The sequence below is a fragment of the Sander vitreus genome, chromosome 1, assembly GCF_031162955.1.
Source record: "Sander vitreus isolate 19-12246 chromosome 1, sanVit1, whole genome shotgun sequence".
Classification (NCBI taxonomy): domain Eukaryota; kingdom Metazoa; phylum Chordata; class Actinopteri; order Perciformes; family Percidae; genus Sander; species Sander vitreus.
Window position 1 is genome coordinate 20390275 of NC_135855.1, and position 18291 is coordinate 20408565.

An 18291-nucleotide genomic window follows, 5' to 3' on the forward strand; every position below is an offset into this window, starting at 1 on the left:
TATATGAAAGCTGCAGCTCTCCCGAGGGCGGTGCTATGGAAACCAAATGAGCAGGAGTGGATTCTCCCCCCCCCAACATCCTCCACTGCTCAATGTAGGAATCCATCTATAATTTAAGCCTATTTTGATCCCCCCGGCAACCACATCTTCCCACAGAAGCATGCACGAAATTTCGGAAGCATTGTTTGAAAATATATTTTACGAGATTTCAAGGATATGTCATCCGATAACGACCCTTCTTCAGACCAAATTTAGCCAAATAATAAAAGGCTAGCCTATAAAAAAAAGGATATTAATGACAATTGTTAGGATAATAATAAAACAATAAAAATGGCAATAATAATAATAACAACAATAGCAATAATAATACTATAACTTTAAGATAGATCTAGATGTGATTAGAGGACAAAAGAGAAAGGAGAAAAGTGAGCAGTGGCTTTCTTGTCATTTGTTGGTATTGGGTACCATCTGGTGGTCACACCTGACACTGCAGCTTGCTCTCGTATTCTTGCACATACAGTGCTGCTTATGAGTTTAGGAACCCATGCTAAAGTTGACTAAAAAGAGGAATAAAAATCATCTTGTGGAAATTGATCTTAATGCCTTAATTAAAAATATTAGGAAAAATCCAACCTTTAAGGACAGCAATTTTCTTTTTGAATGAATAATGTGTCGTGAATAAATAAATGTTCTTCCTTAAAATACAGGGGGAATAAGTATAGACACCCCTATGTTAAATTCCCATAGAGGCAGGCAGGTTTTTATTTTTAAAGGCCAGTTATTTCATGGATCCAGGATACTATGCATCCTGATAAAGTTCCCTTGGCCTTTGGAATTAAAATAGCCCCAGATCATCACATACCGTTCACCATACCTAGAGACTGGCATGGTTTTATTTCAGTTAGCCTAATAGCTGGCTTGATTTGCATTGAGAGATGATTTTATGGAGAGTACCCCAAGCCAATCTCTAGGTATGGTGAAGGGTATGTGATGATCTGGGGCTATTTTAAATATGGGGCTAAATCATGTTTTTTTTTCTTTATGTCACCCTCCACACAGCATTGTGTTTTGCTTATTGTAGCGTCTCTTGAATGTTTAAGCTTCACTGTGCAGAATGACATAAGAGTTTGACACGAGTAGGCTGCTTTCATGTTCATCTGCTGAAGAGAGAGAGTTGTGTGCTCACCTTAAATCTCAGTTTAACACTTGTAGGTATGAGCAGGACTGTAACATCACAACTAGTTTGGAAGCCAATCATGGTCCAGTATTCAACTCACAAACAATGAGAAGGGACTTTACAGTGACCACAGCTGTTCAGTAGTTCAACTTTTGAAATAAACATAGAACATATGGATGGATTTTTCAATGATGAAATACTTTTTTTGTGTGGCAAAAACCTTATGAGACAATAATTAGTATTCAAGCAGGTTTTTCAAGTATTTTTACATCTTGCAACATGTCTAGAGGGGATCTTGAGTGAAACAAGCCTTTTTCTTGACCTTGTGTCTCACAATGGTTTTATTAGATTTTTTAAATCAATATGTTGTTGTATAGGCTACATGCAAATACAACTCAGAATAAAACTAGTTATTTATGTATTTATTGTGAATATTACCAGCTTTACTGCATTTATGTACAATAGGCTACAATAAAACTAGAACTGACAAAATATTTACAGCAATTCATGCACATCAAACCAGACAACACAGCTACTTTGCAATGACTACTGTAGCAGCAGTAGCAACAAATGATATGAAACAGGTTTTGAATTCAGATAGGAAACTTTGTCATTACAACATCATACAAAACAAGTAAACACATAGGTTTAAGGCATTTGTTGGTTGGGAAATGCGTTGAGCATGTTGCAGGATCAAGCTCTGCACACATCTGACATCTGCAAACTTCATCAAGTGATGCTCAACAAACATGAGCAGATGTTTAATCCTGAGATGTGAGTTGGTCAGGCTTTGTTTTTAACTTTCAAATATAATTTGCTGATAGATAAAAATCACAACTGCAACATTTACAGAGTCAATTACAGAGGTTTCCATATAATCACAGAAAAATCGAATGACTAATCTGTACGGAAATATAATATCAGGTGATTTTTACTTATCTGGTCCCTTGACAAAGTAGCCTAATACTTTATAGCATAAAATGTACAGGAAAAGCTATGTGAACTAACACTGCTTGATTTATGAGGTGATAAATAGTACAAAATAAGGAATAAGGTGTTTCTCTAAATACAAAAGCTTCAGGCTACAGAGCAGAAGGCGAACAATAAATTAATTGCACTACAACCCATTTAAATAGATGATATATTCTTTATATCTAGTACAGCAACACTTAGTAACCAGATCGAGAGTAGGATTGGGTTACTAAAAGTCATGAAATAATTTATTTTCACTGAAATCCTCACTCACATGTATCCCAACCAGGGTACAACAAGTTCTTCCCCTTTCTGTTCATCTCTGAAATGAAGGTGCCTTTGTTTATGCCTACAGTATGTGGAGACACCAACAATGTGAAATATGAAAACAGAAATATAAGCCATTTATTATCAATGCGAGGAGTAAAGCCGACACACACACAACCTAAACTCATGCACACACAAACTGATTGTATTAAATCAGAAACTGTCAATACATTTTCTTTGTTTTTTCTTGGTTGAAATTCTATAATTGGTCCCCCAGCAAGTTGGAAATACTTTTGGAAGATGAGCTGCATGAGTCTGCAGCTGCTGTTTTACCAGATTACTAACTCAGTCAGGGTGGAATGATAACACTTATGATTGTTACAGTATGGCTGTATGATGGAGGTACTTTTTTTAAGAGCCTTTCCCTAACACAATACACTCAAATAATAAAACTGACAATCTCATAGCCCAGCTATAGATCAGTGGAAATAAACGTTATGTAGTTACCAATTTAAAAAATACATAATGACAGAAAAAAGGATATGTATCCATAAAATTGTATGATTTTTTTTAAACAAAAACATTTTAAAAACTGACAATATCTTCTTTTCTAAACAGTCGAGTCCATCGTGTATACTCAAGAATCACACGCAGACAAGTTAATTAATGATAACATAACCAACTCTTTAAAGGGTAATTACACCTAATGTCACATGTTTCAAAACCACAAACTTTAACTTTACCAGCACATACAGAGATTATTGTTTTCAGTCATGACAAATGGAGAGTTTAAAGGCATTACATGGAGAATGATACAAGCTGCCATTACAATCTTTTTGCTCTTTTTGCTATTATTTTCCAACTATCTTTTTATGGCACGGGAATGTTTCATCCACTTGAGACGCAGATTTTAAGCAAAGTGAAATGTTGCATTCGATTTTTTTTTGGATACCTCTACACAAATCCTAATATAGGAGTCCATTCAGCAAGAAAAGATATTAGCGTTTTTATCCGAAGATGGAAGCCCTTGTATGTGGAAGACACCCAGACATTCCGTTCTTGGCTTGGTTAGTTGGGGAGGTGTGAAGCAGGTGGCTACAGGCACTCAGACAACACTTCATGCTTGTCTGTCATCGTGGACATTTCTGACTGTGGCTCTGTGATTAAACTGGCACTCAGCTGGAGTTTGACCCTCTCCACCTCATAGTTATGCAGGTACTCTTGAATCAGGTAGCGTTCTCGTTTAAACCGAGCCTTCACATCTGACGGGACGTCTGGGATCATCCACGCCACGAAGAACTTCACCATAAAGACCACGTGCTGGGGAGAAATGATTATCACATGGTAAACATATAATTCTTTAATTCTGAACAATTATTCTTTGAGTTGGGAAAAGCTGTGTTGTCTTACTTCCATGATAATAATGAAGGCCATTTTGGCTGCCAAGATGTGCCAGAACTGCATTGTATGACTGTACTGCTTCGGGTGGCCTGGAGGGTTACGGTAGTCACGGTATCTGTACAAAACAACATCACACAGTCAGTAATGTTTCATTAATGTAATCATTAAACAAAATGGGCTGGTACCATTGCACATCAGTAAATGTTAGCTCAAACAACTGATTTAAACACTTATAATTATTCTGGAATTTTAAAGCAAAAATTATTCATTCAGATGATACGTTGCACCTTTCAAGCCAACAATGACTTACATTCTGTCATACAACAAGTTCATTTATATCCACTTTAGGGCAGAACAACAAACTGTAAACACAACACTGACATAATAATATGAAGTTGATATGCCTAACATGTTAAATATTTTCTTATTTACACGTCCAGGAAACACAGAGCAACACTCGTATTCATTTGGAATCGTGTTTCTCAAATTTTAGTCAATTATTAATTTTAATTTCTAGCTCTTGTTTCTGGTTTCCATCAACTCGTAAGGGATATATCTGGCTCTTCAGCTGCTGAATGCTGCTCTATGTTCACCAGCTAATTGCTAACTTAGTCTGTCTGTTTATTTATCATAGTTTAACAGAGCCTTTTCCCTGAAAACAACTGACCGATGCAGCTAAAAACAACGCTGTGAGACAGATGAGCCTGTAGTCTTGCAGGCTAAAACAATTAGATAAAAGCTCCATAGAGCTGAGGGTAACTAAAGAGACTAGTAACCATTTTCTGTGCGTTTGTCACAAGAAGCAGTAACTGTAACTTACAGTAGGCTACAGAATACAGTTGTTTCTATTAAATATTGATTAGTGCAGCTTTAAAGCTTTTCAAAACTGTTTAAATACGGAAAAGCCAAATGCACAAACAAGCTCTTTAAACTCTAATACCTGCAGGTGTCAGTTGAGTTAATAAACCAATTGTCTTTTTCCTCGGGCATGTTGCGCTCAGGTATCTGAGAGATGTTGTATATTGACAGGCTGTTGTTAACGTAGCCACTCATGCTGGAATCTTGACCATAGGCATACAGGAAGACCAAACGGGGGATCATGTCTGAGGTGAACGCCATTATGAAAGCCTGGGACAGAAGTAAGCACAAAAGGCTTTCATTGAAATGTTTGCTTCTGCAGTGAAAGTGTTACAAAAAAGGGTTAGTTAGATGAATAGCGCCATGCTAAAAAGCCTGTTACACATTTATCATACATGAAAATATAGAAATGAGCACAAATAAGGCCAAAATACTTACTGAATGTTACTGATAAACATACACTTCTACACATACTGTACAACACTCACATTGGTAACAACAGACACAATGGCCACTGTGTTAAGGATTTCCAGCCACGCTCCAATGTTTCGGGCCTTGGACGCCACCGGTCGTCTGAACTGGGTGGTAAACTTCCAGGCGTCCACCCTGATCTCCAGGATGTTGTTGAACAAAGCCAGGAGCGGAGCCAAGGGGAAAGAGGCCACAAACAAAGTGATGAAACCAAACTGGATCACTGAAAAGACAGGCAGAGCAGACAGAGAGCGTTAGTGATAGAAAAAAGAGAAGAGAGTGAAAAACAGGGAAATGTAATAGATAGATAGAAACAATGACAGCATCCATATAATCGTACAGTCATTTATCTTGTTGTCCTGAATATGATCTCACCCATCTCCAGGTACTCATAAAACAATCCCAGCTGGGTGAAGTTCAGCAGGACGTGGTCCTGCTCCCAGCGGCTGTAATGGTTCTCAGGACGGTGCCGTCCCTTTCTGCTATTCCACCAGTTACGCATTAACCTGTCAAGAATCCCACGAAGAAGAAACAGACATCAAACTGCTGACATCTGACACTGGGATTCGCACAAAGCGAACAAAACATTTCCAAAGAGACATGACAGTGACTACTTTCTTTTAGCCTACTCTTTAAAATCCCTGTGTTTGTGGGGTAGAGAGGCAATAATTTTATTTTATGACATTCAGAAGTAAAGAAAAACAATCTCTCCATTTTGACGTGGGTGTGTGCATCTGAAGCGGGCTAGCTGCATGGCAGGAAATTAGATTTATTGAGGGTAAATCTATGTACATGCACTCACTTGATGATAACTTGTGCACACAACATATTGATCTTGTGCACTACATTTGCATTAATAAAATGCACTACAAGTTGCCAAAATGCAAATTGTAAAATACAAAAGTTTGTTGAAAATCATTCCCTTGAGTTGAGTTCTATTGAGGTGAATAGTCAAGAGGTGAAAGACTGGGCGGAGGACAGAGATTGGATGGACTCACGGCAGCAGAGCTTCCTGAATGTTCCCCCAGAGTTGTTTTCCTGACATAACAATCACCAGCTGTGTGGTCAGCTCAATCAGACAGCCTCCAGGGTCACACTAAGACAGCAAGAGGTTTTAAAGTTTTTACAGAACACACTTTTATTTGATGCACTTCCTGTTGGCAGCACCAGATTATAAAGCTGTCCTCACTTTTAGAAAAATGTGACGACATGAAGCTGCCATTTTCTATGGGGATGTTTACTTAACATATATACATCTCAGTTCAGTGCACAAAGTACAGTAACTCTAATCAATATTGTACAGGGCAATACAACTCACCTCCTCATTTCTCAGTGTGCTCCTATCGCCAAACATATAGGAGTATTTGCCAGGATAACCCACAAATTTGCCTTTGAAGAAGGCCACGTAGAAGCATGACGAGTAGTAGTTGACAAACTGGAAGAGGAACATCTTCATGGTCAACCTGTTCTCATACTCGAGGTGGGTTTTTGGGATTTCTACAGGAAGCAAACACCAGATAGTAGATCAGTGTAAAATGTTGTGTGTAAAAATGTCTGTTCCATGTTGTTTTTTTGGATATATGAAAAGACAAAATGATGACTCTGTTGTACGCTCCTGTTATTTGTGTTTAGGTTCTTCTCAGCCCTTGTTTGATTCAGTAAATGTCAGATGAAATCTTCTTACCCATATCAGTGATCCAAATGGCCACCATCTCATAAAAGAAGTTGAGGATCATGATGATGACAAAGTTGATACAGGAAGCAGTGACAGAAGTCGCTAGCTGTGGAGTGATGAATCTGCCCACCAACTGGATATTCCTCAAAGGATCTTTAATGATACTTGCAAAGGCAGCATACACTGCCAGCCTGTATGCTATGACCCCAATAATACAGGCCACTATCAGAGAAATCTTTGGGGGGGCACACACACACACACACACACACACACACACACACACACACACACACACACACACACACACACACACACACACACACACACAAACAAACATAAAGCTGTTAATAGTATTGGACAAGGCAGGGACAAATACTTACTCTGTATTATTGTAAATAGCACAAACACGTGACACACTAGCACACACACACGACAGAGTTACCCAGAATATAACAGTGGCAGCCGAGAGGCAGAAGCGAGCACACTTGCTGGTGACGGGGAGATACGGCTCCATTTCCTGAAAGATTATTATTATTTATTGTATTAGAAGTATAGGTGCCATGTTATTATTTGCAAACCACAAAGTACATATATTTTGGCATTTTATTTTCCATGTTCAAAGCACCTTAGTGATCTTGTTGAGTCTCCTGTTAGTGCATCGGATCTCAAACTCGGGCCTGATTTGAAGCTGTTGCTGTTCCTCTTCAAAGTCCACCAAGTCCCACTCGTACTCCAGCCGGGCTTGACGCCGTTTCCAGAACTCCAAAAACAGAGTTACTGCCAAATAGATTTAAAGATAAGGACACAAAAAGTTGTGAAACCTTAGTTTGTGAGTGACCTTTAACAAATAGGTTTTGTTGTGCAGGTGTTTCCATCCATTCTTTTCCAGTTTTTTATTTTATGACCTGAATCATGCTGCACTGCCTAAGAACAGAGAGTGACTGTGTTGAGTTTTAGGCCGGCTACACACTGGCTGCGTTGCGTGAGCGTGTCAGCTGCGTGGCGTGTCCGTTTATATTTCGGCTCCCATGTTAACAGGTTAGAGCTTAAACACTGCCTGCGTGACACGCACGTCTCAGGCGCAGGTCGAGTCGCACCGAAAACACGTGCATGCTAGAAATAGAACCGACGCTTATTTTTCACGCGACACGCAATAGAATAAGACACAAATACATATAAATAAATGACATGTTGAAGTCTCTAGGTTTTGATATAAATGCAGATATAAATGTAATTAAAAAAATAAATAATCAATTTTCTAATATTGCACCTGTCAATACAGAACAAAATATTCTGTAGCCTATTTTGCCGTCAATACTGCCGACGTTGTCTTTGCTGTAATCAAATAAGTATATATTTATGTTTAACATGGTATTTCATTTTATCAATGGGAATGCGTCAGACATGTTTCTGGTGTGTAAAGACACGCAAAATCCATGCAGCTGACACGCAACAGAAATGCCACGCTCACGCCACGCAGGCAGTGTGTAGCCGGCGTTAGGAGTGGAATGTGTTTCAGCTAACGGCTGCTCAGGAGGCCAGTTCTTTAGGTGCTCTTGGCCCATAGTGTGCTGGGCGAGCTTTCCAACTGCTTGGTACATAACAACATAATTGTGCTGGCATCTTTTTCTGGGCTCAAGCAGTATGAATAAATGATGCTTTAGTGTGAAAAGGCTTTTAACTGTGAAAATCTGTCTCACAGGAGGGGGAACAAATTGGATCTCCAACACAGGTTAAACGCAGTAAGAGCAGCATCGACTGACACTTACCCCAAATCCCCATAAATATGGCAAAGAATACCGTTCCCTCATTATCAAACAGATGGGATTGCTGGAAGAGAGAATATGGAGAAAATAAGTTCCTCAGTGACACGCTGGGCATTAACAGGGTGACATACTGCTGACTCAGCAGGATACAATTTACTGCAGATATTTGAGTAAATTTCACACACACTAAAATTCAAGTTGATAATATACACTTTTAGGTTTTACAGTGGTGTCCAATTAACATATGAAGTGTAATGTTTTACCCAGGATGAGAGACACGTAGAGTTGAGCTTCCAGAAAGGGCACTTTCTATCACAAAGTGGACACATCACAATGTTGCCTCCAACATCGGGGTCACATATTTCTTTGCTGAAAGGAGAGAGAGGAAAAAAATATGAAAAAAAAACAATATAACCATTAAGCATCCAGTTTGGAACAGCTTTTAATTGGAATATCAAAATAGGTGTATCAATCTTAAAGGCATAAGTATAATATATTATATGGCCAAAAGTATGTGGATACATCCGTCCACATATGTGTGTGTACTTTTGGTTTGAGGCTGCTTTTCCTGGTTTGGGCTGGACCTTTTAGGTCCAATGAAGGGAAATCTTAAAGCAACAGCATTAAAGTGGCCATATTATGCTTATTTTCAGGTTCATAATTGTATTTTGAGGTTGTACCAGAATAGATTTACATGGTTTAATTTTCAAAAAACACCATATTTTTGTTGTACTGCACACTGCTGCAGCTCCTCTTTTCACCCTGTGTTCAGGTCTCTGTTTTAGCTACAGAGTGAGACCTCTCACTGCTGTAACATCTTTGTTGATGCGCAGTAGCTAGGTCAGATCACATCATCTAACTAGCTGTTTGTTTCTACAACTTCAGTAGTACAAGGCAGGATTAGCTGGGAGACTTCTTCTAAACGAGGGCACGCTTCCAACTTTACGTGGAATACCTGCAGAACAGGGACATGTAAGTAGTTCTTTTGTAGATTATGGTGAACTACTGTGTGTTGTAGCAGTGTTTTGCCTTTCAGAACGAGCTAGCATGCTACAGTTAGCCACCTCGTTTCGGCTAGTGACGTAGAAAGCCCTGCTGATTTTGAACAGCTCACCCGGAGACTGAAGGCAGGACACATTCAGAAACCGTATCTCACTCAAAACAGCATGGATGTTTTTTTTTTCCAAGTTTGTATGCGTGTGGAAGCACCAGAGACACAAACTAACACCCCAAATACCAGAAAAAGTGATTTCTTTTAAATTGTATTTATGACAATATTTTGATTAGAACTTTATGACCACAGTTTAGGGAAGGCCCCTTTCAAAATAACAATGAACCGCGCACAAGGCGAGGTCCATAAAGAAATGGTTTTCCTAAGTTTGGTGTGAAAGAACCCCTGACCTCAATCCCTGCCCAACACTTTTGGGATGAACTAGCCAGGCCTTATTGTCTAACATCAATGGACCTCACTAATGCTCTTGTGGCTAAATGGGAAGAAATCTCAGCAGCCAGGTTCAACAGTCCTGTGGAAAGTCTTCCCAGAAGAGTGGAGACCGTTACAGCAGCAGATTAATGCTGATTTAGGAATTTAATGGTCAACAATCACACATGGGGGTAATATTCAGATGTCCATATACTTTTGGCCACATGGTTAGCCTTTCCCTAAAGCCCTCTGTTGGTACAAACCTTGACACGTTGTCATCATAACTGAGCACTCCATAGGTGAAACATATAAGGCCCATGACGGCTGCAAAGAACAGCATCTCCGTGTAGAAGCCCAGCCAGGCAAAGTAGATCCCAATCTTCTCCCCGTAGTACTTTCTACAACCAAAAAACAGCCCATTTAACTCTGCAGCTCTCTCTTTCCGGTTTTTAACAGAATCTTAATTAAACACGCTTCAGTGAAATAAATATTAAATCTTGTGTTGAAACAAAAGATGACAGCATTCAGGTTTTGCCTGTTTACCTGATGAGGTTGAGAGGCTGCTCTTTGTAAAAGCAGAGAAAACTGGCCCAGTGCTTGTACAGGTTGTAGCGCTCACTCTCGCATTCAGCATTCCTTGCCCTTTTCCAGTATCGACACTGAAAGGAAAAGAAACAATGCAATATGAAGCTGTTGAACAAAAGATCTTTGTAAATTAAAGAAAAAGATCTATGTAATTAAAGTTCATGAGCGTGTTTCTGAAAATGTTGAACTATTCCTTTTTAGAAACGTTTCAACACATTTTTCTTTGAAGTGAAAAAGAAAACAAATGCTTGGTGCTATATAATGTCATTAGTAAAGAACAAATAAATGTTATGTTATGTTGAGACCATGCTGATTAAGATAGTATTGGTTTGGAACTAGGAAATGCACAAACAAATTAATTTTATTACAATTTACTACTACAGAACCACTGTATTTTATATATATATATATATATATATATATATATATATATATATATATATATATATATATATATATATATAAAGGTCATAGTAGTTAGTTAGTTAGTTTTACTTTATTTCTGTGTCATGCTAAACACTTGGCCCATCCCATATGGGATTACAAGACACCACTAACCTATTTAACAGATATCTTCCGGTCGCATATACAAATCATTTGGAGAAATACATGAATACAAAAATATATATATATATATATATATGCGTACATGTATATACTGTACATATACTGTGTATATATACACATGTATGCATATATATATATATATGCATACATGTATATACTGTACATATACTGTATATGTATATATAGATGCAATAAATGAAAACAAAATAGACAAATGAAATAAAATACAAATAGTATATATGTAGTAGTAGTAGTAGTAGTAGTGAAAGTAGGACTAACAGTAACTGTCAGTGTTTTATTATCATGTTTTAAAATATTTTATAATATTTTATTCATGTCTTACATCATGTAGTGGAAAGGCTGCTGTATACGTCCCATTACTGAGTAGTCGCTTGATTCCCGTCTTCTCTCTTTCTCTCCGACCCTCTTTGTAGTACGGGCAGCGAGCCAGGATGTAGTACACCTTATAACAAGGACGGGATTTAACAAGAGATAAGATAAGATAATACTTTATTGTCTGTTACACAAGGGTTACAGAAATTTTTTTTTGACAAGGCTCCAGTCACAAAGAGACATTCACACAGACATATAAAAACAAGACAGAGATTAAGGGATTCGGATTTGTAGGAACTTTTTAGCTAAATGCATTTTACATGTTGCGTCATTGTTGTGCAAGCATGGTAAAAACCAAAACAGGCAAACATGTCAAGTCTGGTCAGTCTGTCCAGAAGAATTGTGAGAGTTAAACTGATTTCTTATTCATAAACCTTAAAATATTGGACCCAAGAGATATTTACAATGTAGCAAGTGAATTCTGATTTTAGATAAGAAATACTCACAATTCTGTTTCTTGTGGAAGGTGGGAAGAAAGTATCCTTGTCAGTGATAAGGAAGAAGTCAGTCTTGGCCTTGTCGAAGGGGTAGGTAAAGTAGTCAGGTTGTGGACGCATGATGTGCTCTGGCAAGCGGAAAGGATGCGAGATCCACTCCAGTGGGACATCTTGACTGTGGGGGATATCACTCAACTTGAAGGGAACTTTGATCTTTAAAACATCTGCATAGGTAGTCAGTACATCCCACGGAGCATGGATCTTTAAGAAATATGTCTTTTGGTCTTTGGAGTCCTGATACAAGGATAGATGGAGAAGAGGAAAAAAATACTTTTTTTAGACAATTTCCTTTAAGTACTTGGATGGATGGCAGTAAAATGTGTCTAAAACTGAGACATCCCGTTAAGACTTTTTTTTCTGTAGAATATGGTGTGCCTCAGCAAACAATCCAGTAGGTGGTGCAGCTACTCTGTGGTTGAGTTTCTTACAGCTTTATCTTCCGTCTCCAGCTGCAGTCCTATTTTCTCAAGGTTGGCCTCAAACTCCCTCCTCCTCTCCTGTAAATAAACACGCACACCACAACCATGAGAGCCACACACACAGTCTTCACATGTGTCCTTTACACACGTTAGAGAAATTTAACAAAGCCCCTGTTCCTCTGCAAAAACTTCATTTGACTCTTTGTTTGTGGGGTTACAGACTGGTCAAACAGGGGGCATGAAGTTGGTGTGACAATGGGCATGGCTTCTCACAAAAACTGCTGTTATAAAGACACTGTTATAACCTCCGAGGGATTTAGTGGACATGTAATGTATGGAGTTATATTGCTATCTTTATTCAAGAGCGCATTATTTTAATTTGAGAGCATTTCTCACTAATATTACGTTCAGATGTTGTAATAATTTCCCTCAAAACCTTGCTCTCACACTCAAATAGTCACTGCTCTCGCTTGGATTTGATGTGCTTGTGCTCAAACTTTGTGCTTGGACTCAGATATTTCTCCTTGCACTCAGGCTGATTCTGCGTGCTTGCAAATCTTCTCTCGGATTTTTCCTGCGCTCTCGGATTGTTTGTGTGACAACCCTATCAAAATTCAGCAACCAATAGAATGCCAGCTGTAGTGTTGACCAATGAAATGATCCCTGCCCCGTTGAGGGTGCGTTCGTTTTATGTTTTATGTTATGTCCGTTGTGGACGGCTCCTCTGTAACCATGGGTCTGTAACCCAAGTTTATTTACCCCGCCGTCCATCGCTTTATTAATAGTATATGTCAATAATGTGCACAGAATGGTCGACGCTCTTTCACCTGCACCCATCAGGAAACTGAAGAAAGCTTTGAAGTGGGACATATCAAGTTACGTACACAACTATGAGGGTGAGTAACATAAATTAAGCACATAGCATATGGCACTAGCCATAGCTAGCCTAGCTTGATGTCCGTAAACAAATAGCTTTTTTTATACCGGTAGTTTAGCTAGCTAGATTGAACGACATATGACGGACAGTATGTGTGTATTTACAACTGGTATTTAATGACCAGTATATGTATTTTTTCCTCGTTTGGTTAACCATGTTCCTGGGGATTTGGCTAATTTCAGACATGCTAGCTGATGTCTGATGTCCGTAAACAAATAGATTTTCTTTATAGTTTAGCTAGATTGAACAACATATGACGGACAGTATGTGTGTATTTAATGACCCAACTTTGTATTTTTTCCTCGCTTGGTTAACCTTGTTCCTGGGGATTTGGCTAATTTCATGTTAACGCCAATAGTAAAACCTAAACTGTAATATAACTGAAAGAACACCAGAAACTGGATTGTTTGTGTCTGTTTTTGCATCACTGTTGTGTGTTGTTCATCAGAATTTAGTCTTCATTCCTTCATATAACATTAGTTTGAAAATGATGGATTCATATCAGTCTGTATAAAACGTTGTAATGTTAAGTACAATTTTATTACTATAATAAAAACAGATCTAGAAATGATTTGCTCTTTAAATAGCAGTTTTTTTTTAATGAATACAAAGCAAACTGAACAGAAAAAAACAAGCATTTCTTTTCTTTTCTTTTCTTCCAGTTGAGGCTGAAGGGCTTGACCAATGCTGCATCATAGCAGCACAGTGTCTTATCACCAACCCATGAAAGCTAGAAGTCACCCTGCTGCTCCAGATCTACCTACTGTATGGCTGGCTACAGACTGCAACCATCTGCAACAATTTCAACAGCTGCACTTAAAGTCTCTTGGGGTCATATGGGACTCGGTTGTTCTCCATACTGCATCATACACTATATTATTTTTCTGTTTTGTTATATTAGTAGTCTACAGACAACACTAAGAATTATTACTTAATCACAGTATATATTATTCTGGTGTACACTGTTGACTTGACTCACTGCTATTGATTATACGTCACTTTAGCTTGCTACTACCTCATAACTTTACCTTAATTGCTCTTGTATAGTTAATTTATCTTCTACTAGTTGTATATACCTCCTATTTAATTCAATTATTCTTAACTTGTGTTGCAATACCTGAATTATCCCTCTTGTGAACACTAGGCTTATCTTATCTTTATTTTAGTTCATATCATAACTCTGCTCACAAACTCACCTGTACCTGGGTCATCTGTTTGCCAATATCAATGTTCCTGCTACAGTAAATCCTACAGGAAAAGTGTACTGCTTCACAGGAGCATGAACCATACGCTTTTTAGGTTTTGTGTCAAATATTGTGCAGTTTGTTATGAATTATTCATTGTTTTGACAAGGTAAATTAAAGCCATTTTAACAACCTGCAAGTGTCCAGCTCTGGTAAATTTAATTGTACTGTATTTTTTGTTTATAAGGTTACAGAATATGAAAAACCTATTTGCCTTGATAAGGGTTTTAATTTGTTGCAAATATGAACATGGCTTTAATAATCTATCTTATTGCTCTGAAAAACTACAATGATTTAAGAAATATCAGTGATACTTAACATTTATTGAATTGATTGTATATGTGGGAAGACATTACAGGCACCTATTCATGTAAGCAAAGAACACAATAGTTTGTTTTCTCTTTTATCACTTGGATTATGCAGGTGATGGTGCAGAAACAGGTGAAGTCCTTGTAGATCTCTGGCACTTTGAGGACAGACAGATCCAGCAACTCTCCACTGTTGTCTTTGTATAGTGTGCTCCTATTTAAGACAAATTCATAGACATCAACACATACGATATATTATGATATTATTATGTATCGTGTATGTAACATGATTTTACAATTAAATTATTATCAGACTTGCCAACGTTCTTGGTTTGTCCCACTGCTGCCTGCCCTCTGCACACAGGTGAGTACAGGGGGAACCAATGGGATTTTGCATTGGGAGTAATGTACTGACTGGAACAATACAGTATGGTTGAACAACACTGGTCCATGCACACGGTGCAGCTGTAATGCAGCTCAACGGGGGTACTTCAGCCCCACCTGGAAGAAGAGAAACAAACAAAATACTTGTTTTTTTCTGTTCAGTTTGCTTTGTATTGATTTCATTAGGGTAAAAATAAATAACTGCTATTTTAAATAGTGTTTTATTATAGGAGTGAAATTGTACTTACAACTTTCTATACAGATATATATGAATGTGATTATTGTTAAAATAATGTTATAAGAATTTAGAACAATATCTGAAAAACATACAACAGTGATGTAAAAACCTTTGTTTTTCAGTTATATTACAGTTTAGCTAGGTTTTACTATTGCCTCTAGCATGTCTGAAATTAGCCAAATCCCCAGGAACATGGTTAACCAAACGAGTAAAAAATACAAAGTGGGGTCATTAAATACCAGTTGTAAATACACACATACTGTCCGTATTATGTCGTTCAATCTAGCTAGCTAAACTACCGGTATAAAGAAAAGCTATTTGTTTACAGACATCAAGCTAGGCTAGCTATGGCTAGCGCCATATGCTATTTGCTACGTTTATGTTACTCACCCTCATAGTTGTGTACGTAACTTGATATGTCCCACTTCAAAGCTTTCTCCAGTTTCCTGATGGGTGCAGGTCAAAGAGCGTCGACCATTCTGTGCATATTAATGACATATACTAATAATAACGCGATGGACGGCGGGGTAAATAAACTTGGGTTAAAGACCCATGGTTACAGAGGAGCCGTCCGCAACGGACGTTCTAACATAAAACGTACACACCCTCAATAAATAAATAAATAACTTTCAAGCAAAATGATTAAAAGCAAGGCGACAGACTACTTGAGGTTAGTCTGTAGCCTTGCGGTTGAAAAAATGTTTCTTAAAGCAATTTTCAGAAGTTGCTGAAAATGTCGGATGTCGGATGTCGGATGTTTAAGCTATTCCACAATTTTGGTCCATGGAAACAAAGAGCTGCCTTTTCAGAGATACAAAGAAAATGTTTCAACCTATGAGCACAGTGTGATCTTTGGTACTGTCGTTGTTCTGTGCAGCTTCCAAGTGTGAATGTTAGTGTGAAAAAGAGAGTGTTGAAATCTTTCTGGATAAATTAAGGTTGAAAATGTGGCCTAGATCAGTCATTCCACTCTCAGTTCTATGACATTTTCATATTGCTGCTTGTTGATGATGATGATGATGATAATGATGTTGCCATAACATGCTTCAAAATAAGAAGAATTTGTTAGAATAGTTCTCTGCCTTCACAATGCATGTAGGTGGACAGCTATGCAGAGAGCTAAGCACACTTCCAATAACGTTTAAAGACAAGGAGTTGCCCTTTGAGATTTTTACTGGAAGCAATTGTGAAAACCCTAATGGACAACAAATTCAATCATAGTGATTACAAATAAGAAAACAATGAGATTCCATGAACAAAACATGAATTAGTACAATGAGAAGGAAACTGAATCCAACAAAAGCATAGATTAGCTCACTGTCAAATTAATTCCATTGTGATTCATGCTAGGAGGAAACAAAATATGTTGTATATAAGTACAACAGTGATAAATCCAGCAAACAGAGGAGTCCACAAGAGTAAACAGTTTGCCAGACAGTTAGGAACAGTTATTTAAAATTAAAAGTTTCTTTGGTCCCCATCCGAGTCCTTTCATATTGGATATCTGCTGATAATGAGACCGATACTTATATTTACTAGCCTGGATGCCAGCCAAATTTAGCCCCGCCCACAACATTCGAGGTCGGGAAGTTCGCATTCTGACTAGAATCTGAGTATGACCACGTCAGGCTATATATTTACCTCAGTGTTGATTAAATATGTATCTGACACACTGAAATAACCAATATAGCCCTCTAAATTCGACCCATCTTACTTTTCACAAGCTTCTTGACCTAAATACTGAAGGCCCCAAATGTCGTATGTCTGTGGAAAATACATATTCTGAATCTCACTTCCTCTTTGTATAACCATGTATTCCTATTCTGGATATAAATTGTGTAACGCCGCCAACAGTATCACAGTTAGTCACTGGTCGCACGGTAAAAATGCTGAGTAGTCAACTGGCGGCCACTTGTCACTTTTCTGTTAAACTTACCTGTTTCTTTTCTCCATCTTTGTCATCTACATAAGACAACACAAAGTCTATCCTCCGAACTCCGTCCCTGAAGAACACGGTGTCTGTGTTTGGTTGTAGCTTTTCGGTCTAAAGAAGAAACAAACAAACACAATAGGACTTTTAGTTTTCTCACAGAGTGGGAACCAAAAGCAAAGAGACATGTAATACTTGAACAATAAATACTGACAAAGCAAGAAATGAATCTTAAAGATATACATAAAGGGCTTAACACTGATAGATATACAGTATAACACATACAGAGAAGCACATTGTGTCCCAGAATTATACATGTAATATTAGGTTACTATAGGCTACTGACTAGTACTAGTAGTAGGTAGTAGACATTCACGGTGCACAGGACTGAAAAGTATTTCAAGAGAATGTTGTTTCCTTGGGAAAAAGTTAAGAGGGAGGCCATGATGACAGTAAAATAACCCACATACTGTAAAACAGAAAAATCCTGGACATGGTACAATTACAGCCTGTCATTATACCAAAATAGTTGATGGTGGAGCGAGAAATGTGCTCTACATGTTCTATATCAACTTTTGTATGTCACTCATTGTCTTAACTCCTAAAGTACAACTTCTTCAACACTTGTTTTAAGTAATGTGGACATGTGTTTTATTGACACTAATAACATGTATATGTCATTCGGAAACAGCACTCTCGCTGGAAATACTCAAATTAATGGATACAAAGATATAAGATCAAGTAATCTACAGTATGTGCTATACTGTAATCAGTGTCTA

General features: G+C 37.9%; 1 protein-coding gene across 3 annotated transcripts in view; it reads right to left on the reverse strand.

Moving 5' to 3' along the window:
* Positions 1 to 2536: 2536 nt before the first annotated feature.
* The window catches only part of ano5b (anoctamin 5b), a 29470-nt gene continuing 13715 nt past the window's right edge, over positions 2537 to 18291 (reverse strand). For all 3 annotated transcript variants that reach the window (XM_078247458.1, XM_078247451.1, XM_078247466.1), the window contains 18 exons: positions 17519 to 17626; positions 12481 to 12549; positions 12002 to 12286; positions 11506 to 11625; positions 10554 to 10669; positions 10274 to 10408; positions 8851 to 8956; positions 8591 to 8651; positions 7447 to 7598; positions 7264 to 7338; positions 6831 to 7056; positions 6465 to 6643; positions 6145 to 6242; positions 5522 to 5652; positions 5164 to 5369; positions 4758 to 4945; positions 3827 to 3932; positions 2537 to 3736 (listed from right to left, as the gene is read on the reverse strand). In XM_078247458.1, coding sequence (XP_078103584.1) covers positions 3512 to 3736; positions 3827 to 3932; positions 4758 to 4945; positions 5164 to 5369; positions 5522 to 5652; positions 6145 to 6242; positions 6465 to 6643; positions 6831 to 7056; positions 7264 to 7338; positions 7447 to 7598; positions 8591 to 8651; positions 8851 to 8956; positions 10274 to 10408; positions 10554 to 10669; positions 11506 to 11625; positions 12002 to 12286; positions 12481 to 12549; positions 17519 to 17626 — 2586 coding nt within the window. In that variant the 3' untranslated portion in view covers positions 2537 to 3511. The remainder of the gene's footprint in view (positions 3737 to 3826; positions 3933 to 4757; positions 4946 to 5163; positions 5370 to 5521; positions 5653 to 6144; positions 6243 to 6464; positions 6644 to 6830; positions 7057 to 7263; positions 7339 to 7446; positions 7599 to 8590; positions 8652 to 8850; positions 8957 to 10273; positions 10409 to 10553; positions 10670 to 11505; positions 11626 to 12001; positions 12287 to 12480; positions 12550 to 17518; positions 17627 to 18291) is intronic.